At 56.4% G+C, this 14,102-nt stretch overlaps 1 protein-coding gene across 1 annotated transcript; it reads right to left on the reverse strand.

Moving 5' to 3' along the window:
- On the reverse strand, positions 1–9,833 carry Adi1 (acireductone dioxygenase 1). The gene is made up of 4 exons (XM_026411228.2): positions 9,670–9,833; positions 6,836–6,955; positions 1,391–1,570; positions 1–595 (listed from the first exon to the last, which is right to left on the reverse strand). The coding sequence occupies exons 1-4, from the start codon at positions 9,787–9,789 to the stop codon at positions 476–478; spliced, it is 540 nt and encodes a 179-aa protein (XP_026267013.1). The 5' UTR covers positions 9,790–9,833; the 3' UTR covers positions 1–475.
- Positions 9,834–14,102: the final 4,269 nt, after the last annotated feature.

Below are 14,102 nucleotides of genomic sequence, written 5' to 3' on the forward strand. Positions count from 1 at the left end.
CAACTCCAAGCCCCTGCGTGAGGTCAAGGCACTTTATTCCCAACAGGAGGGGACACAGGCAGCCCAAGGCACACCAGCCGGAGCTCTTCCCAGCCCACGTGCCCCGGGCGGACAGCGCCTCGCCTCCCTCCGGCTGCCTGTCTCTAGGACTGCTCCTGTGTACAGCGCTCAGGCTGACCGGTGTCAGCTGACCAGGGGCAGTGACCCCCAGGAGCTGACTCCTGTGTTCTGTCACAGATGACTGGGCTGCCCGCCAGACTCTTGACATAGCAGGATAGATCAGAGGGAATCAGGGGTTCTCCACTTCATTCATGTCCACGAGAAATCGATTCCCAGCTCCATTCATTATAAGTACTCTGATTAGATGTCTGCAAAGGAAGGACAGCCGCCGTCCACTGCATGAAAGCAAAGCGAGGAGGTGGCTCTCGGGGCGTCACACAGAGCCTGCAGGCAAGCTGTTCCCCGGTGCGGTGCGCTAGGCCGTCTGGGCCAGGAACCTCACGTACTGCTCCCGGGCGGGGAAATGGTCGGCTGGCCGGTTGTATGCTGTCCACACTGGTTCTCCCACAAACAGCCGCATGGCTTTCACGTAGTTCTGGGGACAGACAGACACCACATCTCATTTGACCCATCACCTCTCACACATTCCCACGTTAACAAGATGCCCTCACAGCTGTCCTACTGCCGCTCAATGCTCATCCCACATTGCACCCTCTGCCTAAGTGGCCACCCTGTGCAGCCAAGAGTGCAAACAAACATGCGGGTGGAGGACCACCCCTCCCCGGTGCGTCAGCGGAACAGGGCACACGCAGAACCGTGCAGAGAAGGGAAAAGGACCCCGACCCCATTCACTGGAATACGTACAAAACCTCTCTAAAAAGGCATCCCGAGATGTGACGCAGCCATCCACAGGGAGGGGACTTGGGAACTGGGACCAGGGGTCAGGCGGAGACTCTCTTGTTTCCTAACTCAGAACTTCAAGCTGTATGCACTTATTATCTATTAAAGACCATGCTAGCCCTCAGGCCTAGCCCAGATCACACCCGCGCGCAGGGTGCTCATTTCTACACCCCGGCAACTGGATGGCTGCATCTCCACTGTTATCATCCAAAACCACAGGAGTCCCACCCTGCAGGTGCCTCCCGGCCACCGGCCCTACACAACGAGAAAGGGCACTGGAACCCCTCTGTGCTCTGTGGGCGGCCCACACATGGCCCCAGGCAGGCCGCTGCCCTTGCCCCTGAGCATGAGCTGCCAGGTCGTGAGCTGCGCCACCCACGCGCCCTCATCAGTCTCAGTGGCACGGCCGGCAGGAGCGCACTGTCGGGGACACCCGGCCAGCTCCGACGTCCAGCGCAGGCAGACGCAGATGGAGGTCAGCAGATCCTACCTTCTCGTCCAGCGTGAAGCGGTGATAGATGCCGGCGGGAAGAGTGATCATGTCTCCCTTCTCCATGGAAATGCGGATCCACTGGTCCTCCCTGTCCCGGACGTCAAAGTACCCGCTGCCCTCCAGGATGTAGCGGATCTCCTCATCCAGGTGCAGGTGCTCCTGGTAGAACACCTTGATCTAGGCAGGAGGCAGAGTCGCTCAGTCACTGGGCACGAACCTGAGCACACGCGGCCCCCACCTGCACGGCTAGAACCCTGGTGACGGGAAACCAGCCACGCAGGCTAAGGAGGGCCAGGGGGGGCCAGGAGGGGCCAGGGGGGGCCAGGAGGGCCAGGAGGGGCCGGGGGGGGGCCAGGAAGGGCCAGGGGGGGCCAGGAGGGGCCAGGGGGGAGCCAGGAGAGCCAGGAGGGGCCAGGAGGAGCCAGGAGGGGCCAGGAGGGGCCAGGAGAACTACAAGGGTCCAGGAGGGGCCAGGAGGGCCAGGAGGGGCCAGGGGGGAGCCAGGAGAGCCAGGAGGGGCCAGGAGGAGCCAGGAGGGGCCAGGAGGGGCCAGGAGAACTACAAGGGTCCAGGAGGGGCCAGGAGGGCCAGGAGGGGCCAGGGGGGGCCAGGAGAGCCAGGAGGGCCAGGAGGGCCAGGAGGGCCAGGAGGGGCCAGGGGGGGCCAGGAGAGCCAGGAGGGGCCAGGAGGAGCCAGGAGGGGCCAGGAGGGGCCAGGAGAACTACAAGGGTCCAGGAGGGGCCAGGAGGGCCAGGACGGGCCAGGAGGGCCTCGAGGGGCCAGAGGGCCGGGGGGCCAGGAGGGGCCAGGGGGGGCCAGGAGAGCCAGGAGGGGCCAGGAGGGCCAGGAGGGGCCAGGAGGGCCAGGAGGGCCAGGAGGGGCCAGGAGGGGCCAGGAGGGGCCAGGAGGGCCAGGAGGGCCAGGAGAGCTACAAGGGTCCAGGAGGGGCCAGGAGGGCCTCGAGGGGCCAGAGGGCCGGGGGGCCAGGAGGGGCCAGGGGGGGCCAGGAGGGGCCAGGGGGGGCCAGGAGGGGCCAGGAGGGCCAGGAGGGCCAGGAGGGGCCAGGAGAGCTACAAGGGTCCAGGAGGGGCCAGGAAGGCCTCGAGGGGCCAGAGGGCCGGGGGGCCAGGGAAGCCCTGAGGGGTGGGCCAGAATAGTCAAGGAGCCCACTGAAGCCCTGCAGGGGCAGGCCACACTCACACAGCCCAGGTGCCAGGCAACAATCCCATTCTGAACACACAACCACACCGGGCAGGTCTCCTTGTCATCCCAGTTTTACAGATGAGGGAGACTACAGGCGCAGAGAGGGCAGGTCACGGGCCCAGTGTCACAGAGCAAGACGGCCCCGCAGATCCGGCTCCACCCTCGCTCTCACACTGACCACGAAGCGCTCAGCGGGACAGCAGCCGTGGTCTGGATGTGACCCCCACTTGTTCAAACTCACTCTGCATCTTTCCGATGGTCGTCTCTCCCTGCGTTTTATAATGAAGATAGCAAGTTCACAGAAGTGGCCCTGCAGATGAGGGCCCAATGCCCCCACCGAGAGCCAGGCGTGTCAGGGCCTCCCGCCCCTCGCAGGAGGCTGTGTGCCTTCACCGTGGCGTCTGGAAAATCACCACTTCAGAGAAAGACCAGCGGGCACCGCACTGAGATGCCACCTCGCCCTCGGACCTCGAGCCCCTCGACACGCAGCAGCTTGGCCACCGCAGCCTCGGGGCACGATGGGGGCCTTCTGTCACAGCAGCCGGGGCTCAGCGGGTCGGGGACGGGAAACCCAGCTCTAGTCCCTCTGCCGTCCCGCCATTGTGCCCCACTTAGGGGGCACAGGCAGAGGCTCAGCACAGAGTGAACCATCCTACCATGCAGCGCGACAGGAAAAGGAAATGAAAGCCAGCCGTCGGGAGGGAGGAGACTGCTCACGTGACTCGATCCCCTCGTGAACACCCAGAGCTGGCAGAGAAGAACTACAGAGGGTTGGACCAGGAGGCCTCCCATCCTCCCGCACACCAGCGACCACAGGGTCTGAGATCAGCACCACACTCACAGCAGCACCCCTCAAAACAAGAGTGCTGAGTGCAAACTCAAAGTCAGCACAAGGGGAACATGAGGAAAACCTCAAACTCTGATGGAAGAAATCAAGGAAGAACTAAAAGGAGTGGAGAGACCCTCCATGCTCAGGGGTGGAAAGGCCCAGTGTCCCAAGACGGCGCTCTCCCCAGCAGTCGACAGGTTCGGGCCAGCTGTTCTGCAGATGTTAGCACACTGCTTCCAAAGCTAAGTGGAGAGACACAAGAGCAATAATACCTAGGACAAGACTGAAGGAGGGCTGGGGATGTGGCTCAAGCGGTAGCGCGCTCGCCTGGCCTGCGTGCGGCCCGGGTTCGATCCTCAGCACCACATACCAACAAAGATGTTGTGTTCGCCAAAAACTAAAAAATAAATATAAAAAAAATTCTCTCTCTCTCTCTCTTTAAAAAAAAAAAAAAAAAGACTGAAGGAATGGACCACAGTTGCACCCAACCTCAAGACTTCCTAGAGAAAGCCACGGTGATGGCCCAGTGTGGTATTCATAGGATGGACAGGGGTCAACGGGAGGAGACTGCTCCAGTGACACCATCACCTTCTACATAACTGGTAGGCAGAGGGAAGGAAAAAGAGGCAGACAAAACTTGGAATAAAGAAGGCCAAGAATTTCCCCAAGTGAACTGCGGACACCAAACCACAGAGATCAGGAAACTGAGCGGCCAGCAGGGGAGCCCAGCGCCCACCCCGAGGCACAGCCCACCACAACTTCGGACAACCAACAGACAGAGCAAACGTGAAAGGACCAGAGGAAAGAGCACCGACCTCGAGACGCAGGAGGAGAAGGATCACGCCAGCCTCTCCCAGAAACCACGCAGGACGGAGGGAAGGCGCCCACCCAACCCGAAAAGGGAGGGCGGGGCAGCCAGAGGGAGAGCACCTTCCTTCTCGTCTTGTCTTCCTCCCCAGGGACTGGACCCTTTACCACGGAGCTACATCCCCCCCTTTTCTATTTTTTATTTTTTAATACTTTTTAGTTGTAGATGGACACAGATCTTTTCCTGTGGTGCTGACATGGAACCCAGGGCCTCACAGGTGCGCGGCGGGCGCTCTACCCCTGAGCCACAGCCCCAGGCTCTCGATTTTGTATTTTGAGAGGGTCGGGCTAAGCTGTGGAGTCTGGCCTTAAATTTGGCCCAAGTGTCTGGGATCACAGGTGTGTGCCACCACACCCAATTCCCGCACCAAAAAAAGTGAAGGAGAACTTTTTCAGACAAACAAAAACTGAGGGAATTTGTCACCAGGAGAGCTGCTTAGCAAGAAATGCTAAAGATGTTCTTCAAACCAAAAAGAAAATTACATAAGTCTGAAACTCGGATCTATGAAAGAGAGGAAATAAAGATAAAATAAATATTTGATTTTCATTATTCTTCAATGATCTAGTATTTAACTTCTCTGAGCCATGGGAGTGACGGGAGGAAAAAACTGGGCCCCTCGGTCCAGGGTAAACATGTCTCACAAACCCTAAGAATTATAAAATTAGAATTATAAAAAATTATAAATAGAATTATAAAAAATACTCAGTTACAACCAGACAAGGCAGGAAAAAAGTGGGAATATTTAATAAGTACAACTAGAAAACAGTTATAGATATGGTAGATATTTCAATTATATTAACAACCAGTTTTAATGTGGGTTGTCCAAGTACAACCAATTAGAAGACAAACTGTTTGAATGACTACTAAAAAAAATAATTCTATGTTAAAGCCGGGCATGGTGGTGCATGCCTATATCCTAGCAACTCAGGAGGCTGAAGCAGGAGGATCGCAAGTTGGAAGCCAGCCTCGGCAACTTGGCAAGACCCTTAGCAACTTAATAAAACTCTGTCTCTGTCTCGACATGAAAAATAAAAAGGGTTAAGCATGTAGCTCAGGGGGCTTCAAGAGCCCTGGGCTTCATCCCCAGAACCAAAAACAAAATCATACGTGGTCTGCAGGGTTGAAAGTAAAGGGAAGGAGAGGTGCTCCCCAGAGAGCAGGTCATCGCGTCACCAGGGAGGAGACGGCCTTTCTCCCAGAGGACACGACCATCCCCGGCATGCACGCGTCCTAAGCATCACACCCACAAGGTCAACACTAAAGGAACCGGAGGGCGAGACAGACGAGTCCACCCCAGCCGGCACTTCAGCAGCCCACCATCAGGAACAGCAGACCACAGGCGGGACACCAGCAAGGATGCGCTGGCCCCACAGCACCATCAGCTGCCCGGATATAAGGGGCCTTCAGAGACAACGTCACCAACACAGAGACCACACTCTGGGCCAGAAAACATATCTCAAAGTCACAATCCAAAACCTCAAGTCACACAAAGTACATCCCCTACCTACATGGAATCAGTTAGAAACAGAAGAATGTCTTTAGAAAAATCCCCAAATAACTGGAAACTGATACATGTCTTTAAAAGTAAAACACAGCCAGGCAGGGAGACACATGCCCCGTCGCCCCAGCTCTCGGAGGCCGAGACAGAGGGGCACAAGTTCAAGGCCAGCCTCAGTAACTTGGCAAGACTATCTCAAAATAAAAAGGGATTGGACGTAGCTCAGTGGCAGAGCAACCCTGAGTTCAATCCCCAGCACCAAAAAAAAAAAAGAGAGAACAAAAAATCCCTCATGAGTCAAAGTCAAAGTCAGAAAGGAAATTTTTACTGAGTAAAAATTAAATCAAAACGTATAAAAATGTGTTTGATACCACTAGAGTCACGTGCGTGCGTGCGGGTAAGCCTGAGCAGTAAACACCTGCATGAAACAGCAGAAGAGGGCTGGGGCTGGGGCTCAGTGGGGGAGCACGTGCCTCGCTCGGGAGGCCCTGGTTCGATCCTCAGCACCATATAAAGGTAAACAGAAGGTACTGTGTCCATACACAACTATTTAAAATTTTTTAAATAAAAAAGAAGAAAAGACTCAAGCCAGTGACCTCAGCTTCCACCTCCAGACATTAGAAAAAAGAAGAGCAAACTAAACCCAAAGTCCACAGAAGGAGGCAAAGGTCAGGAAGGAATCGATGAAGCAGAAACAGAAACCGGGAGGAAATCGATGAGCCCAGGGTTATTCGCGAGGTCAGCAAGAGCCTAAGCCTGTGCAGGCCCAGGACGGCCAGGGCACCAGGAGTGGGGGCGGCCAAGCAGGGCACAGCTCCATGGTGGACAGCCCTGGGCACTCCCAAGGCCCCAGAGACTGGGCCTCTGGACCGCCCAAGCTGACAGAGAGCGGGGTTCACCGCTGCCAGCGACCCACAAAGTGCAGCCCCGCGAGGGCAGCCTCCCTGCTCAGCCCACCAGCCCACGCGTCCTTCCCAGCCCCTAGGTTAGGCCGTTCAGAGGAACGGGGAGGAAGCCTGAGTCTCGCAGGAGCAGCGCCCTTACCTTCTCCTCGTAGTTGGGAAGCTTATCTTTGCATATGGTGATGATGTCCATCCAGGAGTAGTTTCTCTCCCTCCGGATCTTTTCCAATTCCGGATCATTCTCATATTTGTCAGCATCCAGCTAACAAGTTTAGACAACAAAAAGGAGTCATGTTAATAGGAGGTAGAAACACTCTTCCCAGACTGTGGTTGTGCCCCGACCGCACACTATTGCAAACTAGAACCACCTAACCTCCAGCTGCCTGCGCGGTACACAAGACCACTCACCACTCGGATCCCTACTAAAACCTGACAAAATTACAGGGGGCACTGTTTTTGGTTTTTGGTCTGTTTGGTTGATTGGCTGGTTTTTTAGGGGGGTTGGCTTTGAATTGGTGATCCTCCAGCCTCAGCTTCTCAAGTTGCTGGGATTATAGGCAGGTGCCATCATGCGCGGCAGGGGTCCCATTGCTTTGAATCCAGCTCTGCATCCAGCAACAGGCCAGGCAAAACCAACAGAGCCACCAATGTTAAATGCTATATAATCAAACAAAACGAGAGAGGTCCCCAGACAGACCTGTTTTTCCTGGAAACATTAGACACCAGTCTCCTGGTCAGCTGATAAGAAGCCACATTCTGCTTTCACCCCCACAAAAGGAACTTGATGTTAACCAATAGCTTATTCTCCTCTTGCTGTCTCTCGTTCCCACCTTATGAAGCTCACCCTTCTACCAATACCCAGGGAGTGCTCGTTCTGCACTCCTCTTGCCCTTGGGGTGCTGGCACAGACACCTACACACATGCCCAGTTCTTTACATAAAACAGCGCAGGATGGGCACATAACCTACACCCATCCTCCTTCGTACTTTAAATCATCTCTGGATACCTAACAGGATGCAAATGCTACATAAATACTTGTTCTACTGTATTCTGAAGGGATGACAAAGCTGCGCAGGTTCAGGGCAGATGCAATTTTGTTATTATTGTCAATCAGCAGTTGATTGACTGCCTGGTGCATAATGTAAAGACAGAGGCTGACTGTATTTCACAGAATGCAGACTGCCCGGCCTCACAAATCTTGAGCAAAAGCCAATTAGTTCTTCAACAAACTTTGCAGTGCATGGTGGCATATACCTGTAACCCCAGAAACTGCAGAGACTAAGACAGGAGAATCATAAGTTTTAAACTGGCCTCAGAAATTCAGCAAGAACCTGTCTCAAGATAAAAACTAAAAAAGGTCTGGGGATGTGGTTCAGCATCCCCACTACTGAGAAAATAAAGATCTTTAACTAATTTCACTTTTGGATGCCACTGGTCCATCTCAGTCACTAGGAAAGCACAGGACAGTGCACCAGGCACGGGTAGCCCGTGGTAAGCAAGGGACCTTCCGCAGCCTGGGGTCCTCCTCTGGGCTGCAGAAGGAAGACATCCTGGCTGACCCAGGGAACAAGCCAAGAGACACCCTTTAACACAGTCCCACTCTCCAGACACGTCTGAAGTTGACCTTTACCTCATTTTTGTTTTTAACTGTCACAACAAAACTCCAGGAGTGCCGTGATCTGACCCTTGTGCTTGGGACTGGGGATAAATCAGATGTCACTCTTCGTCAAAACCTATTTTCCTATCATAACAGAAACCATAAAGCCCTTGACTGCACTGAAGACGGTACCTTCCAGAGGTCAGAACTCGGCTATGGCCCACAAAAGACAAGTCCAGTCTAGAATTGACCTATTCAGCCTTTAAGGGAAAGACACCTGGGCCTGGCTCCGTAAGTCAGAGCTGAGCTCCTCTGCTCAGCCCCGGCACCAGCAGGACCCTCTGGCTTCGCCTGTCTGCAGCGGCCTTTTTTTTTTTTTTTTTGGTGCCGGGGATTGAACTCAGGGGCACTTGGCCACAGAACCACATCCCAGCCCTATTTTGAATTTTAGTTAGAGACAAAGTCTCACTGAGTTGCTTAGCACCTGGCATTGCTGAGGCTGGCTTTGAACTCTTGATCCTCCTGTCTCAACCTCCGGGAGCGGCTGGGATTACAGGCACGGCATGCACCACTGCACCTGGCTAGCTGCCTGCTTTTGGCTGGCATGAAGTCATGTGACTTGGGAGGTTGAGGCAGGAGGATCCCAAGTTTGAGGTCAGCCTCAGCAAATTAGCAAAGCCCTATTTCAAAATAAAACATAAAGTGTTGAGAATGCGGCTCAGTGGTGGATCACTCCTGGGTTCAACCCCCATACTGGAGGCCTGGCCTTTCTCAGCTCTCATGTAGATTGCACGTCTGAGGATCAGGTCACAGCCATGACGGCCTGTTCCTTTCCAGCCACCTCAAGGCCACTCGTGTTGAAACCAGACAACACCATCCTCAGATCTTGCCAATTTCTGAACCTGCATCCAAGAAGGCGCCCCAAGATCAACTGCATACACTGACCACGCTTACTGTGTCTCCAGTCCCCCTTCACCCTTCTTCTTCCCTAACCCTACCCTCAGGAGGCGCCCTAGGGAAGGGTGGGGGGATGTAGGCCTGGGCCCGTTTTCCGTTTTCATCACAACTGAATGCAGACTAGCGAGAGCAACAGTCACCCCCGCGCATCCCCGTGGCCTCCCCGGGGGTGGGGAGCGGCGCCTGCCCACCCTGAACACCGGCGGCGCCAGCTTCGCAGAGCACACGTCCGCCGAGCGGGGTCCACCTGAACCAGGGACCCCAGCCCACGGGAGCTCCGCGGGCCCCCGCACTGCCGCCCCGGGCCTGGTGAGGCCACGGCTGCCCCCGGGTGCTCGGGGCCACTCGGCTGAGCCGGGGTCTCGCCGCCCGGCGCCCTGCGAGCATGCGCACGCGCCCGGCCGTCGGGAGCGCCCTCGAACCTTCCAGTAGAGCACGCCGAGCCCGCGCAGCTGCTCCAGGCCCACCGCGCGGCCGGGCTCGGGGCGGTGCGGCAGCCGCGGGTCGTCCGCAGACTCGTCCATGTACCAGGCCTGCACCATGGCGACGGCGCGGCTAGCAGGGCTCTGGCGGAGGGGAGGGCCGGGCGGGAGGGCAAAGAACCGACAGGGAGGTGGGCGGGGCCGGGCCGGGAGGTGGGCGGGGCCTGGCCGGGGAGAGCAGAGAACGGACAGGGAGGTGGGCGGGGCCTGGCCTGGAGGTGGGCGGGGCCGGGCCGGGGAGAGCAGAGAACGGACAGGGAGGTGGGCGGGGCCTGGCCTGGAGGTGGGCGGGGCCTGGCCGGGGAGAGCAGAGAACGGACAGGGAGGTGGGCGGGGCCAGGACCGGGGAGGAGGGCGGGGCCGGGCCGGGAAGGTGGGCGGGGCCGGGCCGAGCAGAGAACGGACAGGGAGGTGGGCGGGGCCGGGCCGGGGAGAGCAGAGAACGGACAGGGAGGTGGGCGGGGCCCGGGCCGGAGGGCGGGGTCGGGGAGGGCAGAGTCCGGACATGGAGGTGAGCCGGAACATGGAGGCAGGCGGGGCCGGGGAGGGAAGGGCTGGGTCGGGCCAGGACCGGGAGGGTGGTTCCGGAAGGGTGGTTCCGGGAGGAGGTCCGGACGGGTCTTGTGCCAGGAGGAGTGGGAGGAGTTGCAGGGCGGGGCGGGCGAGGGAAGCGCGCCCCTGCGGGGCCTGGAGGACGAGTGGCCGGCCGCCGCAGGTTTCCTGCGCCTTCACCGGGAGAAGACTCCGGGGAACAGTTCACGTTTTACAGCCGTCAACGTGAAGGCAAAAATGAACGACTGTAGCCCGGCGCGGCCCACACCTGTCATCCCAGACTCAGGAGGCTGAGGCAGGAGGATCGCAAGTTGGAGGCCAGCCTGGGCAACTTAAGGAGACCCTGTCTCCAAGTAAAAACTGAAAAAGGGTGGGCTGTAGCCGCGTGGTACAGTGCCCAGGGGTTCAAACCCCAGTACTAGAAAAAATAATAATAAAGTCGGCCACTCTACCATGTAATTTTTTTTAAATATTTTTAGTTTTTAGGTGTAGATGGGCACAAGACAACGCCTTTATTTTTATGTGGTGCTGAGGATCGAACCCGGTCCCGCCCGTGCTGGGCGAGCTCTCTATCCCAGCCCTAATATGTAAGTTTTTAAAAGCACCATCTTTTCCTTTTCATGTCATCTTTCCCATAAAATGTGCTGTGTCCTGGAATAAAACCAGGCTGCCCCTCCTAGTCCTGAGTTCCCTGTGAACGCAGACAGCCCCCCTCCCTAGGGTGGTTCAGCGGGGACCCTGTGACTTCAGGTGGAAAGCCATTTGCACTCAGCGGAAACCACACTTGGAGTTCTGAATTCTGGCCTCTGCCCAGGCTGGCAGCAGGTAAAGGGACACTCCAGGCGTGCTGTGGGAGCTGGCAGCCACGCAGTCAGACAGTCGACACTGCAGCTGAAGGGACCTTTCAGAGTGTGTCTTAGCTGTGCACCACAGTGGGCAGCGCTCATGCGGCCACTCTGCCCTCCACTGCCAGTACCTGTGGAGTCAATGACATGGGATGTTCAACACCTGAGGACAGACTGCTGGGTCTGGTGTGAGCCTGGGGGACAGGCCCCACTAGGCGCCACTTGCGGTAGGTTTGGTGTGCTTTCAGCTGATATTTTCACTTTACGAGGGGTTTATCGGGAAGTAATCCCATCAAAGCTTGAGCATCTGTGTAGCTGATAAAAAAGAAAAAGGGAATCTAACCTTTTGATGAGCCTGGATTTATCTTTTCAGAGCAATCAGCTAAAAAAAGATCACATTCTCAGCTGTTCCCTCAGCCTAGCAAATCAAGCAACTGGGAACCCCGAGATGTTGAACCAGACTGTGCTAGTTTACATCTCCAAAGCAGACTGACTCCAGGGCTTCAGGAAGACTGCACAGGAAGCACACATCCACTTCATTTCTGTTCCCTTCCTCTAAGGACTGCAAATACTAAGCCCACATCCTCATTTCCTCTGCACTCCGCCTGACGGATTCCGCTGGCCCTTCAGGCTGGGGATGTGCTCCGAGTACAGCATATGCCTGGCGTACACCTGTGAGGTCCTGGGTTTGATTCCCGGCAGCTCGGACATGGTTGCCATTTCCCTGTGTGCTTCAGGAGTGGTTTCTAATGACCTGTCCTCTCTCACTGCCTCCTGACCCACTCCATGGACACTGTGTGTTGCCACATCCCAGCAGCAGCGCTTCACAGCTGCCCACTCCCTCAGACACCTTCTTCTGGTTCTCCTTCAAGTCACTGCTCCCTCCCTCCCTCCCTCCCTCTCTCTTCTGGCTCCTGCTCCTCTGGATGGTCCCAACGGTCTCTCCCTGTCCATTCTCACCAACCCAGTGGCCTCACATGGTCCACCCCATGCTGCCGACTCCCCTGTCCACCTCTCCAGTCTGAACCCCTTTCCAGAACCTCAGGTGCGAGTATCCACAAGTCTCCAACCTAACCTGGCTGAAACAACGGAGACCCTTCCCCTGCCCTTTCCTGTATCAGGGAGCAGCAGTGGCTTCTTCCAAAGCTGGGTATTTTGCTCTTTCTCCCTCACACTCCACATCCAGTCCACCCTAACTGCAAATCCTCTCACTTGACCCTCAAAACACCATACCCCTGTCCACTGGCCTCCATCCCACTCTTTCCACCACCTCTTGGCTGGTGGAACTGACCACTGAAGTAGTCTCCTGTGACTGCTTTTGCCCCAGTGCCACCATTCCTTGCAGAGCAGCCAGTGACCTTCTAAAAGCCATGTCATGCCAATCCCCATGTTAACCCTGCTTTTTGAACTCCAGACCCTGGCCACCCCCAACCCTGCCACCTCCCCTCCTGCACTCGGCTCTCCAGACCTCTGGCCTTTTAGCATGTGGATCTCCTGCTCCTCCTGCCTCAGGTCCTTGCCCAGGCAGGTTTCCCCGAGATGCTCCTCCTGACTCAAGTGCTTTCCCCTGGCCATTCCTACGCGCCGGCCGCGGCCCCTCCCCTTAGGCACGTGCATGCTCCTTGTTAGGTTCCGTGAGGACATCCGAATCAATATCTGCCTACACCTGCCAACCTCATGTCGGTGGTACGATTCCTGTGTGGTGTCACGGCTGTGCATACCTTCGGGTCACTTGTTCAGCGCCTGGCACACAGTACCCCAAGAAAGACTCGTGAACACTGCCCTCCCGAGTTTTCACACCATCACTGTAATGGCCTCCTGCCCCTCGTCAGCACTTCTAGTGACGCAGCACAAGCTGGGTGTGAGAATTTTCTGCACAGTGGTGCCCTCAGGACCACTCTGGGCAGCTGGGAGTACCTGTCACCCACAGTTGAAAGGTGAGATAGCTGAGGCACAGGAACTCACCTAACTTCAGGTCACATGGCCAGGAAGTGACAAGGCTGGGGTTTGAACTCAGGGAATCTTGCCCAACAGTCTCTATAGTAGCTGCTAAAATGCGGTGCCAGCATAGTGGTCCTGAACCTGGGGGAGCACTTAACACCCCGTCCAGGTGCAGCCGCCCAGCAGCCTGCATCTGCCCTTGCCGGCCTCCATCCTGAGCAGATGTCTTTTCCTTCCCACTGGGACAGGGGAAAGGGGAGCAGTTCTGTGCCATAAAAAAACTTTTGCTTTTGCTGGGTTTCTGTTCTCGCGACTAAAAGGCTCAGGGGTCACTCTAGTTAAACTGGGCTGACTGGGCTGCACGAAATAACCACACAAGAGACACAAATACCTTTTTCTTTGGGGTCGCTGTGACGGCTCCTCTGACCTTAAGGGTCCCCAGAAAGAGAGAGAGTGAGAGCACGCACTGACCCCTTTTATTGAGGAGAAGCTATTCAAATGAGGCAAGGGGTCAGGTTTCAGGGGCTGAGTCTATCTTCATGATGTCCACTGTCAGCAGGTTGACTGACACCTGGGTAGGCCACACCCAAGGGCACAGTAAGAGGAGGGGACACACACAAGGCACTTCCATGGAAGACTCTATCCTAAATGGGGCAAGGGGTTATATTACAAAGGAACAGGTGAGCATAGCTTCACCCATGGGGCTGTAGTAAGACACACCCATTTCTGTGACTGAGCGCTTCAGCACCCAGCTGGGGAGTGTAACTCAGTCACCCCTAAGGTTGGCCTCCCACGTGCTTTGGAAAAGCAAGATGGGCAGGGTGCGGAGGGACTGGCGGGGAAACAGGTGCTGTGTCCGCTGCCCCCAGCACTCCAGCAGGACAACTGAGGGAAACGGCACCCGCTGCTTTCCTGTGGACACCACTGCCCGTGGAGAATCTTTGACATGTTTCTTCCAGAAAAACAGCCACCAACAGCCCAGAAATGTTTCACGACCAGGTTTCATTACCACCATGAGACTGGGGAAGAAGCTGT

Source organism: Urocitellus parryii, chromosome 12, assembly GCF_045843805.1.
Source record: "Urocitellus parryii isolate mUroPar1 chromosome 12, mUroPar1.hap1, whole genome shotgun sequence".
NCBI lineage: Eukaryota > Metazoa > Chordata > Mammalia > Rodentia > Sciuridae > Urocitellus > Urocitellus parryii.

Bases quoted from the DNA above. Each gene is read 5' to 3' on its own strand.
- Adi1 (XM_026411228.2), bottom strand. From the start codon at position 9,789: ATGGTGCAGGCCTGGTACATGGACGAGTCTGCGGACGACCCGCGGCTG. The intron at 6,956-9,669 runs GTTCGAGGGCGC...TAAACTTGTTAG, and splicing joins TCGGCGTGCTCTACTGGAAG to CTGGATGCTGACAAATATGA. The intron at 596-1,390 runs GTAGGATCTGCT...GTCTGTCCCCAG, and splicing joins GCTTCACGCTGGACGAGAAG to AACTACGTGAAAGCCATGCG.